This window comes from Pseudonaja textilis, chromosome 1 (genome assembly GCF_049901715.1).
Source record: "Pseudonaja textilis isolate UNSWEBS1 chromosome 1, rPseTex1.2, whole genome shotgun sequence".
NCBI lineage: Eukaryota > Metazoa > Chordata > Lepidosauria > Squamata > Elapidae > Pseudonaja > Pseudonaja textilis.
In genome coordinates this window covers 23,570,499-23,589,492 of record NC_141990.1, presented here as the reverse complement: position 1 = coordinate 23,589,492, position 18,994 = coordinate 23,570,499, and the positions used below count along the sequence as shown (strand labels likewise).

The 18,994-nt window shown below is 40.8% G+C and overlaps 1 protein-coding gene across 4 annotated transcripts; it reads right to left on the bottom strand.

Moving 5' to 3' along the window:
• Positions 1 to 508: 508 nt before the first annotated feature.
• CGREF1 (cell growth regulator with EF-hand domain 1) lies at positions 509 to 10,159 on the bottom strand. Of its 4 annotated transcripts, XM_087929136.1 has the most exons (7): positions 9,716 to 9,730; positions 9,385 to 9,482; positions 8,975 to 9,137; positions 8,735 to 8,806; positions 7,999 to 8,069; positions 3,950 to 4,074; positions 509 to 1,773 (listed from the first exon to the last, which is right to left on the bottom strand). In XM_087929136.1, the coding sequence occupies exons 3-7, from the start codon at positions 9,049 to 9,051 to the stop codon at positions 1,408 to 1,410; spliced, it is 711 nt and encodes a 236-aa protein (XP_087785262.1). In that variant the 5' UTR covers positions 9,052 to 9,137; positions 9,385 to 9,482; positions 9,716 to 9,730; the 3' UTR covers positions 509 to 1,407. The 4 variants fall into 4 exon arrangements, with proteins under 4 accessions (XP_087785262.1, XP_087785251.1, XP_026564269.1 ...); XM_087929125.1 differs by lacking the exons at positions 9,385 to 9,482; positions 9,716 to 9,730 and adding an exon at positions 10,013 to 10,159; XM_026708484.2 differs by lacking the exon at positions 9,385 to 9,482 and having other exon boundaries at positions 9,716 to 9,820.
• Positions 10,160 to 18,994: the final 8,835 nt, after the last annotated feature.

Genomic DNA, 18,994 nt, shown 5'->3' with positions numbered 1-18,994 from the left:
ATTATGCAAGGCATTCCAGTCTAAGGTTTGTGTGTATGTACGCACACACATACACAGGCAAGCCTCGAGGGAAAAGGATTAGCTGTGCCTCAGCCAGCCAGATCCAGAAGTGGCGGAAGTTATGAGGGGAGAGAGGACGTGGAATTAAGATGCTGCTGACGCACTTGTTGCTATTTGGTATACCAAGCTGGGAGCGATTTAAAAGATTTTAGTAAAGTAACAGAGAAAAGGAGAAAGGTAATCGATGCCACCCAACAACAGCCAGAACACTCCTCCCCACTACTGAGCCTACTTCTCTTCCTGCTGAAGACATTACAGTACAGAACACAGTATAAACAGCCAGCTGTCCAGTTGATTAATCTGATGTGACGGTCCTTGAATTTTTCCTCTTTGTCAGATACTATGATGATCAGCTCCACTACCTTGTAAGGGAAGTTCGTCCTTGCCTCTCTGAGCCACTAAGATTCCTGATAATTTATTCCTCTTCCTATATGGTACAGAGACATAATTCAGTTTGAAGACGATTTATTGGCAGATTAGAAAAAGCAGAAGTGTAGGAGAAGCATACGCATCTCTGGCTGTTTCCCTAGGTTTTGGACCAGGTTGTTAGGTGAGCTATGTTCTCTTTCGTGATTGGAGTTTACTGGTTTAACCTTAGAAAACATGGATTGTGGTTTTGTTTCAGAATCACTTTTATGAAATGGGCAGTCATTTGAATTATGTCATTTAAACACCATGGCAAAAGACATACCTGATGCCTTCTGCAGTGTTGGGTAGGCTTTTCCCCAAAGGACCCTGCTGAGTGAGCGATCAGAACGGACATCTGAAGTGCACAGATACAGCCTTGGCGAGACTGGGAAATTATAGTTGTAAGTTCTGTCCTGTCTCTGTGCAGTACCTCTTTACTTGAGGAAGGCAAAGCAAGAGATCCTAAGTAGGCCATCTAGAATCGGGAGCCTGCTCTGTGAAGAGAGAGACTATTCAGGAAGGCAACCTGCTAAGACAGGCTTTTCAGTTTAGAGAAATCTTTCCTACCTAGGTAGCATAACCTCCTGGAAAGGCTGTAGTACTGTGGGGGGGAGGGGGGTGTTTCCATGTCTGAATGATGCACTCAGGTGCACTGAGGAGAAAGTGGAGCCATTGTGTGAGGAGAAGTTTTTAGTGACTTCTGATTCTCAAGATCTGGGGTATATATCCCTTGAAAGCTGGAAAAGGGCTGTCTTTAGATAACAGGGTACAGTGGAGCTGACTGAACAGGGAATCAATCCTATTCTGTTTTGCTTTGGTAAACCCAGAAGGAAATGTTGGGAAAGAGGTGATTATCTGCATTCCATTTCTGAAATTGACCTAGAGGCCTTCAGTTCTCACTTCTTGGCTAATCACCTAAGGTTATATACAGGGTGTATTTCAATCTCCTGGAGCAGAGGGCATCTCTTCCCCTTGTTGATCTGGGTCTCCTGCGGTTTCCTGGTTGAGCTCTGCCCCATGCTTCTCCAGGCTCCACACTTGGTCACCCATCATGTCTTGTTCCTGAACTGCTGGTTCAGGTGGGGAGTCTCCATTACTTTGTTGTTCGGAGGGACTTGGGAAACCAATGGCTGCTTCATTTGGCTTAGGAAGTGCCCACAGGACTGGACCATCTTCTTCACTAACAGCCGTACGGAAGTTTGGTTTCTCTCCTTGCCGTGGAGGAAGAAATAACTCTGAAGGCTCCAGTAGTCCATCCCAGTTGAAGTCCTGAGTCTCCAAGATACTGTCCACCATTGGCACTACCTGAAAGGGAATCAAGAGAAGTCCATTAAGTCTTATTTCTTAATAATTTTTTTTACTTAACTGCTCTTCAGCTATTAGGGACCAATGGTTTGGCATGTTTCCCTATTCAGCTTTGTTTGAAAGGAAAAAGGTTAATCTATGTTCCTGAAAAGAAACTGGTTTGAGAAATCTGGCTAGTTCCTGTGTTAATTTGTTCTGGTAATTGATTTAACAAGCAACACAGGGAATCAAGAAAGCTTTCCAATTATCAATATAAACTGAAGATAAGGAACAATGTAACTGATATCTTCTATAGACAAAAGAAAGATAAAAAACTGAGCTGGATCAGGCCAAGTCTACTTTAGCTTCCTTTTCCTACCATGGCCAACAAGATATTTTTAGAATAGAAAGAGGTGTACATTATTTGCAGCTTATTATCTACTGAGAGAGAGCCAGTTTGGTATAGTGGTTAAAGAATCAGGCTGGAAAGTTGATTTCTGGGTGACCTTGGGCCAATGATTTTCACTCGGCCCTACTTAGGAAGGAAGCAATGGCAAACCACTTCTGAAAAACTAAGAAAACTACTGGGATTTGTCTAAGCAGTGTCAGAACGGACACAATTGAACAGAAAAAAAAAATTAACTGAATACAGGGATTCAGATAAGGCTCAACCAGACAAAGAGTGAGAACAACTAGAGACAACTCTTGTTACTTAAAGAGTTGGTAAAAATGTGGGGACTTCCGGTGAGCATCCATGGTAAACTAGTCATCCCAGTAGAAGTGAGATAGCATTGCAGCAGAGATCAGTTGCCAAGCAACAAATTCTGGCCAGTGAAGTCTCTGGATAAAGGTGAGATTGTAAGATTGCCTACTTGTAATCCAGACACCTGCTCCTTGTGAGTAGATTGTAGGGACTGACATTTTATGGTGGACTTGTGAGTTGAGGGATTTTAATCAAGGTGACAGGTGTAAAATAGCCTATATGGACACAAAGTCCATTAAGTCTTATTTCTTAATTTTTTTTTTTACTTAACTGCTCTTCAGCTATTAGGAACCAATGATTTGGCATGTTTTATACCACCAGGTGACTTTTTTTCAATCCTTCACAAAAGTTTTAAATACAAGCTTAAGATTTTTTTAAAAAATGGGGAATAAACAGCAAAAGGGTGATTAGAACATTGATTCTGGAAAGCTACAAATGGACAGCGTTCAGATAGATTTGATTTAAGATTTTAAAATTAATTATAATAAACCTTCCCATGAGAAAATGCTGTTATTTTGAATTCAGAAAAAACCCCGATAGGATGGCACTTTGAAGGTTGGACACTACAGAGGGACCCAGAAGGAACTAAAGATTATAATTAAAGGAAAAGAACATTTAAATTTAGAATAGAGCAATACTTTGGCACTAGACACTGAGGGACATTGGCGAATAATGGATCCAAAAGTGTCTATGATTATAGGCTGTCTTTTAAAGGTTTTATTTAAGAGGAAGAAATTTTACCAGACAAGACTGAGAGTGAATTGAAAGTGGTTTTGAAGATGAGAGGCTACAAAAATGACATGGAAAAAGATGCTACACTAGAAATGTAGATGACACAAATTGATACCTTAATAATTTAAAGGAATAAAAGATAACCAAAAGTATGACAAATAACGTTGCTATATTAGGTTTACAAGAGACCTATTAAAGTTTTGTGAGAAGTGACAAAGCAAAAATGATAAGAAATCAAGTATGACATTATTTAAAGGGATTAAATATCATGATAATTAAAAGTAAAATGAAGGAACATAAAGTTGATTTATTTGATCAAAGTAAAAAATAGGTAACCAAATCACTTCTTGAATGTTTGTGGACAAGGAATGAATGCTGTGGTTTTAAGGATTTGTTTATAGGTAAGAGATCAATATGGGAAGATAACATTTATTGTATCTTAAGAGAAGGTGATTACTATCTTACTGAAATTGTTTACTGATTATGATAAAGGACGAAATCATTTGTTTATACAGTATATACTTTTCTTTTTCTCTTCTATATTCTTATGGTTTTAATATTGTTTCTTTTTTACAATTTGTTTTTTTAGTTTGCATTAGTTTTTATCTTTAACTGTAAAGTTTAATAAAAACTGAAAAAAAAGAAAAAAGAATTGGCAAAGGTGCCAACCTTACTAGAGACTGAGGAATAAAATGTGCCTACCGTGTCAGGTGCAGGCTGTTCTTTTGCCTGTTGGAACACTAATTCACTCAGCAGTCTCATGAATTCCAGACCATCCAAGTGCCCACTTTTGTCATAGTCATGGAGAGCAAAGAGAAGCAAGAGCGCTGGAAAGAATCGGAATGGAGAAGGAATGCATAGTGAACCAAAAAATAGCAGAGGCCAACACTACTCCTAGTTCAAGCTACATGTGGGAACTATTCTCCATTGTATTGGGGTGCAGGATTTGGAACAATGCATTTCAGCTAAAGCACAGCAGATATTAATATTCACAGCAGACCAGACTAGAAAACTAGTGCTACTTTTATTAAAGGGTGATAGTACAGATAGTCCTTGACTTACAACTTTTTGTTTAGGGACCAAAGTTACAAAGACACTGAAAAAAGTGACTTAGAACCAGTTCTTGTACTTACAACTGTCACAGCATCCCCATGGACATGTGGTCAACATTTGAGCACTTAACAACTAGCATGTATTTATGATGGTTGCATATGATCCTGGGATCATATGATTGTCTTTTGTGACCTTCCCAGCCAGTTTCCAACAACAAAGTCATTTGGGAGAAGTGCATTCATTTATTGACTGCATGTTTCACTTAACAATTGCAGGGACTTGCTTAACTGTAGCAAAAAGGTTGTAAAATAGGGCACAACTCAACAACTGCCTTACTTAGGAATGGAAATACTGGTCCCAATTGTGGTCATAAATTAAGGACTACCAGTAACACAATCTTGCAAGCTGAAAGTGCTCTTCCAACTCTGCCATTATTTATGAGGGAACTAAAAAGGGTCAATTCTGAGATGTTTTCTCAGATTACATTTCTTTGGACTCAGATTCTTTTATCTGTCAGTTGTCTTGGTTGTGGCTCTTCCCCCTGGTCCTCAAGAATATTCTCCTAGCCCATTGCAGACTCCCAATGAACGTCAGCAAGAGCTTCTTAATACTGCAGTAAGAGCGTTTGACGGTGGATCCAATTCAATAGAGATGTGGGGATTCTTCTATGTCAAGGGTCTTCAAACTTGGCAAGTTTAAGACTTGTGGACTTCAACTCCCAGAATTCCTGAGCTAACATGACTGGAGGAGGAATTCTGGGAGTTAAAGTCCACAAGTATTAAAGCTGTCAAGTTTGAAAACCCCTGATCTAAACAAACAACTCTGGGAGGCTCACAACAAGAAAACCCAAAACCACAAAAACAATACAGGGGTTCTATGTTAAGAATGCTTTCATTTGGATTCCTGCATGGAGCAAGGGATTTTGATTCTAGGACAACAGAGACACTTCCAACTCGATGATTCTATGAATGCTGATGTTTTTTCCGAAACAATATTCCCACCAAACCTCACTTTTCTTGATCACTGGAAGGTGGAATGGCTAAGGAATCTACAGTTTCCTCTCTCACAGTGCAATCCCAGATTCTCTTGAGTAATTTGAAGACCATTCTTATTTTGAGAAGTTTAGCAACATGTTTTGATTGCTCCTTCGTATTAAGAAAAATCCAGAGGTTTAGAGCTCATTCTGAGCCAAGCTGGTTGCTTTTCACTCTTGCTTGCTGAATCAAAGAGTGAATCTTCAATAGCTGCAAACCTGTGAAAATCTCAGAATTTCAGTTCCCCTCCCAGTCATGTACCACCCAGCCAGGGTCAGGTCTCAGTTTCATGATCATAGCAGGGCCATGAAATCATGATGCCAGGTACTAATAAAAACCTTGGAGTTACTGTTTGTCATGCCACTGGTGGAGACTGACTCTGAGGAAGAGGAGGAACAGCTAACAGGGAGTGGGAGTGTGGCTCCAGTGGTGGTGGAGGAGGCTGGGGAAGGGCAGAGGCCAGCTAAGCAATCAGAGGAGGATCCAGGCCCATCCCCTATCAATCCTAGGTCACACAGGGAGGAGAGGATCAGGGAAAAATGAGGTCTACTCAAGAGGAGATTACCATGATCCTCCTCGTGGCTTGAAGCTGGGAGCTATGTATATAAGTTTGTAAATACGCAGTCAGAATTGCTGGAGTCAAAGTTTAGTGTTTACTTTGAAAGAGGTTTAGCTTTGCTGGCGTTCTTCCCATGGACTCTCCTCAGTTATTTTCCTGGAGTTTATGATTAGTTATCTTGGCTTGCTTCGGAACTCTCATCAATGCAGTTTGTTTTGGTTTTCTTTTTGACTCATTATTTACTTTTGTACTTTAAACTGTGTCTAATAAAACAGTGAAGTTAAGTTGAAGTCCTTACCGGACTTTAATGTATGTTTTGGGTTTGGGGTTATTTTGAGAGACTACGGGTCATCACACTGTTATTCGTTGGGAGCTTCTGTGAGAATCTAGCGTTGGGTACCATGGAAACTGGCAGCCCTCATTATATCTCTGCTGTTGTTATTAAGGAACTCCTGAGAGTTTTTTTAAAGTATCAAATGTATTTGCTGCCCATCTAGTTCAATTTGTAAGAGATCTGGGTTTCATTTTCCTTGGTATGTATGCATTTAATATTATGCCTTTAAATCTGTTTGCTTGAGCTAATGAAGCTTAAAATCCCTTTATTTACTAGTGTCCTTATTGTCTCTGGATCCTAAAAACCAATTGCCTGGTACCCAATCACAGCTGTGACACTTGCTGGTCTAGGCTTTCCTGTTAATATCTGCTAGGGCTTAAAAAAAATAAAAATTAAGTTCATTACAGATTTAGGTTCTTAATACTACGGCTATGAGATTTAAAAGCATTTTCTGAAACTAAGCAAAGTTGGCCTTGCTGGTTTATGAGTGGGAATTTATGCCTGGAAATATTCCATGCCTGTCTGTCTACTGCTTAATTGGCATAACAGGAGCAAGGCAGGCTGTAAACATCACAAGCATCAATTTCCAAATTTAGCATTAACAGAATGAATCCACCCTGAAAGGCAGCATTTATATTCATATCAGCACCAACAACAGAAACAAACCTATAATCCATTACGAGAACATTTCATTTTGTCCATGTCCAGTAACATCTCTGATTGCTAGAGAGGAAACTATGTACTTCTGCATTGGGTTTGCTGAATTCCAGTGATCCAAAGCACTCTCTGCCACAGGAAATCTGTGCCTAGCATAATTTGCTTCATGTCTAATTGCTTCATGTCTAACATTTATTATCCATTGATACATTTCAAAAAAATAGGTGAGGGTGACTCTTTTAAAGTATTTATTTTGGGAATAGGAAAGAGCTCTAATACCCCCGAACTGTTTCCAGTACTCTGCAAATCTTGTAAAGGAGACCCAAAAAACAAAACTGGTTTGTTTTTCTTCTGTCCTGAGGAGAACAGAGGAAAGAAAAACCATCCAGCATAACCTCAACCCTCTAACTGTATGGGGCAAGCTGGGGATTTGTCAGGCTCCAGTTTTGCTACATAATAATAGACTTTGCATGAGTGGATTCAGACTGTTCACAAGATTAAAAAGTGAAAGCAAAATAGCCAGTATCAGAGATGGCCACGTTGAATCAGATAACATTTCAAACTATTGCATAAGAAACCACCACCTTTTAATTGTCTGTCAGGGCCCAGGCTTGTTGTGATCAAAAAGATAATTTTTAGAGGGAAATAGTGATTGATTATCCTTTGCAGGGGTTAACTTCAAAGAAGGTGGAAAAATAATTACTGACTCAAAAGCTCTGCCTTCGAGCAGAATAATTTGAAGGAGACAAATTGATAATAGAAACTGCACCTTCTCTGCAGCCAAGCCATCTAATTTCAAAAGATTTTTTTTTCTCTTTGGTGAAAGATATCCTGGCAGCTTATATAATTTGTTTTGCTTTCTTTATTTGCTCTGAAAATGTTTCTCTCAATCTATAAAATTAGCCGTTGTGGACTCAAAACTTATATTGTTTTTGTTATGTGTTATTGTTTTCTCAGATAATCTTCTGTATTTGTCCAACTTCAAAAGGGAACTTTTGCATTGCTAGCATTGGAATCCCTATTTTTAAATGTGGGCTTAAAGCTATTGTTTCCTAGAGTGAGAAGCTATCAGTTGCCCTCTCAACATGCATTACGTAGTAAAATCCTTACTTACCCTGTTCCCTTGTCATGGTAGCAGCATCCTCATTCAACTGCCCAATGTTCTCCAGATAGTCTTGGAGCATCCTAGGAAAGACCAAGTCAGCATCTATTATGTTGCCATGATGGAACAAACCACAGCACAGAAACATTGACTGACTTGCAGGACAAGATAACAACCATTGCAACAGAGAATACTTATAGCTCTCAGAATCGGTGTGTGGAAAGATGGGCAGTCAAAGTCATTAGGGCTTCCAATCCTTTTTCTTGGATACCTGCCCAGACTCAATGGTGCAGAGAAGACACTCTTCAAACATTCAGATAAGTTTTTAATCCCTGAGTTCAGCCAACATACTAAATTTTAAACCTGAAGGAACAAAATGCAGTTGCTGTGTTCATACCCCATGCTATGCTCAAATAAATAAATGATGTGTTCCTACCTAACACCTAAGATAATAGTTGGGGCCCTACAACTTTCTAAACTATAAGTTCCCAAGGCCAAGGCAAACCAGATCTAAAAAGTCCCCAAATTCAGCTGAAATACAAATTACTTGAATGTGGAGATGGAACCTTTCCCTGTTATTTTAGAGATCAAATGGAAAGGGGATGTCCTGGGATGGAAAGAAAAAGGGACAGAAAGACAGTCAGCCAACCTTCTTCCAAATTTTGGCCCTCTTGGATCTCAGCCTGTCATATGTAGCAAAAGTGCTGAATTTTGGGAAAGGCACACCTGTTGGATGGCAAGTACTTACTTTAGAGAAACTTGGCTTGGGTGGAGAGGATTCAGGATGGGTTGATCCATAGAATCGTGGGGGATCTCAGGTCTAGAAGACATTAAAAAGAGTGGGGCAAGTACAAAGACATTTAGTCACCTCTGCTGAATGGAAAATGGATTGCAGACCCATTTTCAGATCTGAAGGCTCCTTTAGGGGACAGTTTCCTGTCCATCTCTGTGTTCAGAGAAACCCGCATCCCTTACAACTAGGTGGTACCTGGCACTGCTGTTCTTTGGTGCCGCCCATCTGGTCGGCACAATGAAGAACCAAACTGCTAGAAATAGCCCGTTCATTCTGGTCCTGGTAGGCAGGGGCAAGACACTTCACGTTCTGCAGGACACTGGAGGTAGAACTATCTCTCCGGAATGGAGACCGCTACCTGCAATGACAGAGATGTCTATGGCACTCCGTGAACACTGAGGTTCCTGTTGCATATTGTGGGCTAGCAAAAACAAAGTTTCCAGCCACAGAAGACAGACTACAGTCTTCGGGCCAGAGACAATATCATGACCCGTCCATCTGGAAGAAAAGTCGGTCTGGTCCGATTTTCCACCCAAGTGTAGCTACCTGCCTTTAAAAACAGTCAGCCCAACCCGTAATTCACATCCTTAGCACCTTTTACTAACCTGAATCAAGCAGGAAAGCAACATTTCATTCTTCCTTCCCACACATTATTCTACATTCCAGGTGACCTCACCCCTTTCGTGCTGCTCCCACACATTACCTGTCAGAAGATGGGGTGCAGCGGTAGCACAGATTCTAGCACGCCCTTTACCACATTCAGCTGCAGCTCGGGGAAAATACATTTCTCAGGGTGTTCTCTCCCCTCATTCATTGCAGATAGAAAAGTAACCCACTACCAGAGAGACAGATTGCAGCAGAGCCCGTCAGTTACTCCATTAATTTCTCAACATTTTGCTTTAAAGTAGATAAGAATGGTTAAAAAGCATGTCTGACCTGCAGGTGGACGTGGCACAGCCTTCCCTATCTTTTCCCACTGCTAGTGCTCCAGCTGCAGGGAACGCAGCCAGCGAGGGGCGGGCGTGGGGTGGTGGGGAGACCTAATGCCCAACAGCTCCTGCCTCCACCCTGCACTTATGGACTTCGGGCCGGAGAGTCCGGTGCTGCCATCCTCCCTCCCCCCTGCCCGTTGCACATCCATTCTGCTGGGCAAGCCCTCACCCTCTGCGGGGCAGGGCGTGGCACAGCAGCAAGGAGCAACGCCGTTGAGCATGGATCTCCTCTTCCAGTTACCAAATTCTCCAAGCAGCGCGGATCCGCGGTGTGGGGTTTGGGCGAGGTGGGGGGGGGGGACGGACAGACGTAGAGAGAGGCCTTTCTTCTCCTGGCGCAGTCGCTTCGCAGCGCCGGTTGGTGCCCATCGGCCGCAGTCTCGGGGCCACGTGGCGGAAAGGCGGGTGCTGGCTGACACGTTCATTCCCGCCTCTCTCCCCCTTCCGAGTTCTAGACGTCCTCTAGGCTAGGGCAGGCTTGCTTCGTCGTTCCCCGCGCTCTTTGCAAGCCGGTCACTGGGGAGGATCTACGAAGCGCTGGTTCCTAAAGGGCCTTCAGAAAGATCTCGTCGCGATTCCTGGATGGGGGAAGGAGAAAAACTGCGGGGAGCGTCTTCTTTCCAGTTCCACAGATCTCCTGAGATCATCACTCCGGGGTATGCCTGCCCAACAGAAGGAACACTGATAAAATATCCTTTTTGCAGTTCCTCTCCCACGGAAGACTCCATCGTCTGCTTTTGAACGCAAGGAGCCACGGGTGGGTGGATGACATTAAAGGAAGTTTCATTTTTTGAGTAATAGTGCTTTTAAGGGCTGGAGGGCTGGCTCATATTCAGCATCCCTACACATACCATATCCTATGCCATATCCACATAACTTTACGAAATTTTTAAATGAACGTAATGAATAAAGAGAGAGATTGAACTACACACTATACAGTATATCTTCCATTTGAGAAGAGCAATCACCTTTGGGGTGAAATATGGACACTAGCCTCACTATCAATACAAAAGCTACGAGTGGCACAAAGAGCCTTGGAAAGATACATGCTCGGCATTACAAGACAAGATAGGAAGACCTGCACATGGATTAGAGAAGAAATAAAAGTATATAGTATTATCAAGAGAGTAAAATAATTGAAATGGAAATGGGCTGGTCACATAGCAAGAAGAACTGAAGGCAGGTGGATGAAGGCAGTCATAGATTGGATCCCACTTGATAAAAAGCATCCATGAAAGAGACCTAAAACAAGATGGCTTGACAACATCAGCAAGTTTTGAGGGCCTAACTGGCAAAATAAAGCTCAGAATTGTATTAGTTGGCAGAAGAGATATTCATCCTGCAGTGGATAGACAGTGGCTAAAATGATGATGATGATATATACACACACTATATTAGAAACACCAATCAAGCAGAACACAGCAAACTCCAAAACCAATAAACACAGACCAAGACTCCCAACCAATTAGGATGAAGAAAAAACCATCCTGGCACAGCAGTAGGCTAGCCCCAAATTTAAAACTGAAACGGCTGTGCAAGTCTGATTCACAGGCGAACACAATACAGAAGCCTGATGATGGCAGATGAGATTCTGCCGAAACGTTGCTACAACTTTAAAAGCACAACTATAATGACATGGGAAACGAATCTCATCTGCCATCAGGCTTCTGTATTGTGTTCATCAGAAGCCTGATGATGGCAGATGAGATTCTGCCGAAACGTTGCTATAACTTTAAAAGCACAACTATAATGACATGGGAAACGAATCTCATCTGCCATCAGGCTTCTGTATTGTGTTCATCAGAAGCCTGATGATGGCAGATGAGATTCTGCCGAAACGTTGCTATAACTTTAAAAGCACAACTATAATGACATGGGAAACGAATCTCATCTGCCATCAGGCTTCTGTATTGTGTTCATCAGAAGCCTGATGATGGCAGATGAGATTCTGCCGAAACGTTGCTATAACTTTAGAAGCACAACTATAATGATGTGGGAAAATACCTGAACAAAGCTGAATACCATACATGTAAGTACCTGCGAAAACTTAAGAAAACATAAAAAAATTGGAAGTATCTAGGCAACGTTTCGATGAAGTCTCATTCATCATCTTCAGGCTTGTGTCTTCGGCTCTGTGCTTTTCAGAGTGTGTGTGTATATATACACACACACATACACACACACACACACACACATATATGTAGTGTATAGTTCAATCTCCCCATATATATTAAAGTATACATTACATTCCTTTACCAATATGTGGATATAGATAAATTTGTAAAGGGGTATAATGCAAATCTAACCTATAGTTCAATATCTATCATCTATCTAATCTATCTACCTATGTATCATCTATCTAACTATAGCTTAAGTTTGCATTACATTCCTTTACAAACTTTTAAAGTGCTTGAAAGAAAGCATGAGGACAGATCCTGCAACTATGCCATCCAGTGATATAGGAAGAGAGCATGTTACTCATGCTTTGTCCCCTATAAAATTATGGCCATCACCCCTATTGCCAATTCCCAGAGGTCCTCTTATTTGCAACAATTGAGTAAGCCAACAGCTATCTGGCAGTTCAGATTCAATAAAAGAATATGTGTCTACTTCAAACCATTCCTGGTGATTTCATGGACCATCTACTGGGCTTTCTTGGCAAAACTATAAAGTGGTTTGTCATTGCTTTTTTCCCCCTTCCCAATTAGCCTGCAACTCTGAGATTTCTTCCTTCTGTTAAAAGGCTAAATCCAATCCTACTTTTAAGATGACCCTATGTTTATGATGTGCTGCCATCTAGCTATTCTGTGATAGTATTACTTCCTTAATTCTTTTTTGGCCCCCAAAACACAGTTGGCCAAATGTAAATAACAGAATGTTAAAATATTTTAAACTTAAATAATAACTGGAGTTTTAAATTTTACAGTTATGTTCAAATTGTAAAACATATGGTGGCATTTTCTAATTCTATTCTTATTTATTTTATTTCATTGAAAAGAAATTCTGTACAATCGTTTTAATATAAATGAGTTTATATAAAGTGGGCAATAAAATGATTTGATGATACTTAATCAGTAATAAATAAGCATATTTAGGCAGACAGTGAAACATTAACTACTGTGTTTGCCTGAAAATACGATTGACCCCGAAAACAAACCCTAGCTGATTTTCACACCTGTGCCTAATGTAAGCCCTGCTCTAAAAATAAGGACTAGTTAAGCCCTGCCCACCATTTGACTGTACAAGGTGGGGTGAGGTGCAGGTGTAAAAATCAAGTTAGGGCAAATGTGGGGGGATGGAGGTGTGCCATTCACCCAGCACCCACTTAACTCATTGCACCGGTGGAGCTGCAGCAAAACGCCGCATGGTTCGTTGCACAGTGGAGCCACTCGCAGAACACCACGAGGCTTGTAGCACCACTGATGCTCGACTCACTGGTGGAACCACTCATTTGGTGAGACTCGTCTTGCCGGTGGAGCTGCTTGCGGCAGAACACTGCGAGACTTGTCTCGCTGCTGAAGCCACTCGTGCATGCAATACTTATTATTCTTTGTCTGTTCTGTTTCCAGCTATCTATTTGTCTTTTCTCTTTAAACAAAACACACCATGCAGCATCCAGCTGCAAGCAGCTCCACCAGCAAGATGAGCCTTGCAGCAAGCCTCAGGTGGCTCCACGGGCACAACAAATCTTTTTTCTTTTTTTTAAAACAAATTTTATTGATTTTCAAAGACAATACACAAACAAACAAAACATAAAAACATAAAACATCTTTTCTGAAAGCTGCTTGATCCCGGGTTACATCTCTTCGTACAGACACAAATTCAAATTCATGTTCATTTTATATACCATTCCATATCTTATTACCATTTTCCATTTTCTATATAGCTTCTCACCTCTTTTAACTTTCTTAGTTTTATTTTATTTATCTCATCTCAGTTCAGATCATAATACTTATTATTCTTTGTCTGTTCTGTTTCCAGCTATCTATTTGTCTTTTCTCTTTAAACAAAATTTCTCCTGTACACTGATTGGAGTGTGACGCCTTTAACTCTTTCCCCTAAATTTTATAACACTTAATATAATACATGACTTCCATTGGGATTCTGTTTAGTACATTCTAAAATTACACATATTTTATAAAAAGAAAAAATTTATAAGTATATAATTAAAACAACTATCCATGCCAATTAAAATCTAATCATTAATATTAATATTCATTTAAATCTTAAACATTTTACACATTACTTTTCAATTGAATATCATACTTTTATGGGAACGCTTATACTTTCCATAATTATTTCCCCCCCACATCACATCACTTATATTTTAAATCATTGTATCATTAAAATGTTCCCATTTCCTCCTACATGAATTCTCTCATTTATTTCATTGCCTTCCTTTTATTCACAAAAATTTCACTAAGTTACACTAAATATTTTATCCCATTTTTTGATCACAAGTTGTTTCCAATTTTCTAACATTATTTCTAAATACAAATATAACAATACAATCTTATGTACCTTTGCAGAATCCCTTTTTCAATTAAATTTACCCATTATCTCTAAGTGAATCTTGTTTCTTTACATCTTGCTCCCCACCATTGAGGCTTCTCATCCCTTCCTTCCTCCCTTGCTTGTTCTTCTCCCTGCCCTTTTTACACCCTTGTCTCTACACCTCCCTTTTCTTCTTCTGCTTTCCCCCTTTCTGTTGTTTTCTAACATATCCACTTTTCACCTTATTTTTCTCTTTTTTTGGTTGTTTTTTCAAATCTTAAAGTCCCCTTTTTCTTTTCCTCTTTCTCCCTTTCTTCCCCAAATAAAGTTACTTGTTCATCAAAGATGGCTTCTTCTTTATCCCAATCATCTTGTTGTGCAGTCAGTTTCTCATAGGTGCAAATCGCCATTTCTAAGAATTGAAAAAGAGTGCCAAGAGAGTCTTTCCCTTCTTCTTCTTCTTCTTTATATTTTTTTGAATTCAATTTTCAATTCATCCACAAGTGATGCCATTGTAGAAAGAAAAAGTTTTTCCAAAACAACCACCCAAGTGTTTTTAGTCAAAGATAATTTCCAAAAGTCGCAAAATCACCAAACAGTCCAAATAAGCTGTTTCTTTTAGCACTTTCACTTTCTCTTTCTGGGGTTACTGTTTAGTTGCAAAGTTCCAGTTAAAATGTATCTTTTAGACGTCTTGTTGGTATTTAGTAATTCTTTAAGATTCTAGGCAATCCTCCTTACTTCCAAATCCTGCTCCAATTCTTTTCCTCTCCCTTCCCACTTACAGCAAAAAAAATTTTTGTTTAGATATTCAGAAGTCCTTATTATCCCTTTAGCATTTAATTACCTATTAGTGCCAATGCGGGTTTTTCCGATTTCTCATGCATTTCTATTCGCAGTCAACGTTAGGAAGGAGAGTGAAAAAAAAAAAACTTTCCTTTTTAACTTCCATTCGCCGCTTGTAGATCTCTGGGAACAATGTATCTCGCAAATTTTAGGTTCCAGGGTACTTTTGTTGTTGCTTTGTCCCGGTCAGCAAAAAAACTTTCACTTCTTCTCAACTCCTCCTGCACTTTCTTTTCCGGCTGAGCGCTTCTTTGTGGCGGCCATTTCTGACCGCCGCTCAACTGCCTTTGGAAAAGGGGGTTTAGCCAGCTAGAGAAGAGAGGTGCGATATCTCTCAACCCTGCCAGATCCCCCCTATCTTCGCCACCTTCTACGGAGGTGGCTAGCCCTGAAGCCAGGTGGCTCAGGGCACTCCAGCAGCAAGCGCAGGCAGAAACCGCGCACAGTTGCGGATTCCTGCCTGCCCCGAAGCACTGCAGACTGGAACCCCGGGCACAACAAATCTTGTGGCATTCTGCTGCGAGTAGCTCCACCAGCGAGACCAGGTAAATGGGTGCGGGGATGTGTGAGGCATCTCCACCTCCAAATAAGACATCCCCCGAAATAAGCCCCAGTGGTTATTTTGGGGCCCAAAAGAAAATAAGACAGGGTCTTATTTGGGGGGAAACACAGTATCTACATTTAGGAAGCTTCATGACAAAATGATTTGCTGGATAAATACCAAGATTGGGTTTCATTCCTACAATAAAATAGGGTTGTGAAATGCGTGAAGAGAATTGCATGTGAAATGCAACTATCCAAGAAAATTGACTATTTTGGGGCTGATTATTTCTTAGAAATATCTGTTTAGAAACCCTAGAAAGAAAGAAAAAAAAACAGTTTTATGGTAGATGATCAAGGCAGAATTTTTCATTGAACTTGCAGAATTGGCTGACACTTCTCTCTCAATACAACTATCAAATTTAAAAGTTCCACTAACATTTTTTTATTGCTGTATGGTTCTGGAAATTTTTTGACAATCACGTTCACATCAAGGTATATACACTGCTCAAAAAAATAAAGGGAACACTTAAACAACACAATGTAACTCCAAGTCAATCACACTTCTGTGAAATCAAACTGTCCACTTAGGTAGAACACTGATTGACAATCAATTTCACATGCTGTTGTGCAAATGGAATAGACAACAGTTGGAAAGCATAGGTAGTTAGCAAGCCATCCCCAATAAAGGAGTGGTTCTGCAGGTGGTGACCACAGACCACTTCTCAATTCCTATGCTTTCTGGCTGATGGCTTGGTCACTTTTGAATGCTGGCGGTGCTGTCACTCTAGTGGTAGCATGAGACGGAGTCTACAACCCATACAAGTGGCTCAGGTAGTGCAGCTCATCCAGGATGGCACATCAATGTGAGCTATAGCAAGGTTTGCTGTGTCTGTAGCTTGGTGTCCAGAGCATGGAAGCGCTACCAGGAGACAGGCCAGTATATCAGGAGACATGGAGGAGGCCATAGGAGGGCAACAACCCAGCATCAGGACCGCTACCTCCACCTTTGTGCAAGGAGGGACAGGAGGAGCACTGCCAGAGCCCTGCAAAATGACCTCCAGCGGGCCACAAATGTGCATGTGGCTGCTCAAATGGTCAGAAACAGACTCCATGAGGGTGTTATGAGGGCCTGACATCCACAGGTGGGGGTTGTGCTTACAGCCCAACACTGTGCAAGACGTTTGGCATTTACCAGAGAACACCAAGATTGGCAAATTTGCCACTGGCACCCTGTGCTCTTCACAGATGAAAGCAGGTTCACACTGAGCACATGTGACAGACGTGACAGGGTCTGGAGACGCCATGGAGAACGTTCTGCTGACTGCAACATCCTCCAGCATGACCAGTTTGGTAGTGGGTCAGTAATGGTGTGGGGTGGCATTTTTTTAGGGGGCGGCACAGCCCTCCATGTGCTCGCCAGAGGTAGCCTGACTACCATTAGGTACCGAGATTAGATCCTCAAACCCCTTGTGAGACCATATGCTGGTGCGGTTGGCCCTGGGTTCCTCCTAATGCAAGACAGTGCTAGACCTCATGTGGCTGGAGTGTGTCAGCAGTTCCTGAAAGACGAAGGCATTGATGCTATGGACTGGCCCGCCCGTTCCCCAGACCTGAATCCAATTGAGCACATCTGGGACATCATGTCTCGCTCCATCCACCAACGTCACGTTGCATCACAGACTGTCCAGGAGTTGGGGGATGCTTTAGCCCAAGTGTGGGAGGAGATCCCTCAGGAGACCATCCGCCACCTCATCAGGAGCATGCCCAGGCATTGTAGGGAGGTCATACAGGCACGTGGAGGCCACACACACTACTGAGCCTCATTTTGACTTGTTTTAAGGACATTACATCAAAGTTAGATCAGCCTATAGTGTTTTTTTCCACTTTAATTTTGAGTGTAACTCCAAATCCAGACCTCCATGGGTTGCTAAATTTGATGTCCATTGATAATTTTTGTGTGATTTTGTTGTCAGCACATTCAACTATGTAACAAACATAGTATTTAATAAGAATATTTCATTCTTTCAGATCTAGGATGTCTTATTTTTATGTTCCCTTTATTTTTTTTGAGCAGTGTATATGCTCAGTGGTGAACTGACTAACCCACATTTATTTGGGTTTATAAACTACAATAACTATTTGAAGTTAGAAACAACAAACCACATTTTGGCTGAACCCAGCCAGTATGTGAGTAACAGTTAAGCAGCAAAATTCTTAATCTGTCTTGGCTAAGGAGATTGAACTAAGTCATTCTCTTAGTGGCTGAATTTGCCCAGCATGCCTTAAGTGCATTTTCATAATATACCATGCTTGATTAATTTAAACCTTAGTTTTTGTACGTGCATAACTATGCAAGTTGTGTGAACCCAACACATTTAGTTTGTGGTTCCAGAAAATGGGTTAATTTAGTAACACCCCAAATCAGAAGTTTGATAAGACCTTTTCCAACTAACAAACTTTATTAAATGGCATAAACTTTCATGAGTTGCTTCAATAGGTACATCATCAGAACATTAAATAAATGGAATAATTTCATTCCTTTATCAGATCACAGAAGCTTCTGCTTTTCAATCAAATATATTATTTAGAAAAGATGCTGCCAAAATTCTGGCTTTTGATCACCACAGACTCATTGGGATCTCTTTCAGTCTTTTATAGTATTTGAACTCAATCAGTGCTTGATTCCCACAGCCACTTAATCTAATTAGTAAATCTGTTTAGGAGGGGGGTTTGCATAAACACTACATTCCCAAGCTTAATTTAGTTTTATGCAACCAAAATTAAGATGTGCAAAACACAATCCCTAGTGCTTCAACTGATTTCAGCATGATGTCCTTAACCGTGTCAGCTACCCTTCCTGTTACAGGATAGTTGTGTTGAATGAAACAGGCACAATTACATTGCTTTAATTATAATCAATACATTTAACAACAGTGAAAACAAAGGTTTGATCTTCTTCTACTCATATATTAAGTGTCCAAGCTTCACCTGGCAAATATGACAAAGAGTGTTCAGAATCTTCAGAAGTTCTGTTTATTTTCTTGGAAGTCCCACCTTTTTATCCTTCCTCTTCCATTTTCCTTGATGCCTCGATTAGCTTGATGTGGACAGTCTTGTCAGTTTAATGCTTTCTTAACCTAATGTTTTCTTTCTCCTCTGCTCCTTCTCCCTTTATTGCCTTAGAGGGTTTTTTCCCTCATTCTCCCGATTCATCTCCACCAGCTGACCATCTCAGGGAATTTGGTCTGTCTCCTAGACTCATTTTCATATAAAACAACCCCGGGGCGGACAGGTTCTGGATGGTAATGGATGAAGATTCAATAAAGTAAGTTAGCCCGTT

What these genes read in the sequence shown, in the direction of transcription:
- CGREF1 (XM_087929125.1), bottom strand. Translation starts at nt 9,051, where the DNA reads ATGAACGGGCTATTTCTAGCAGTTTGGTTCTTCATTGTGCCGACCAGA. An exon ending in CCAAGCCAAGTTTCTCTAAA is followed by an intron (nt 8,070 to 8,734) that starts GTAAGTACTTGC and finishes GGTCTTTCCTAG; the next exon opens with GATGCTCCAAGACTATCTGG. An exon ending in AACAGCCTGCACCTGACACG is followed by an intron (nt 1,774 to 3,949) that starts GTAGGCACATTT and finishes ATTCCCTTTCAG; the next exon opens with GTAGTGCCAATGGTGGACAG.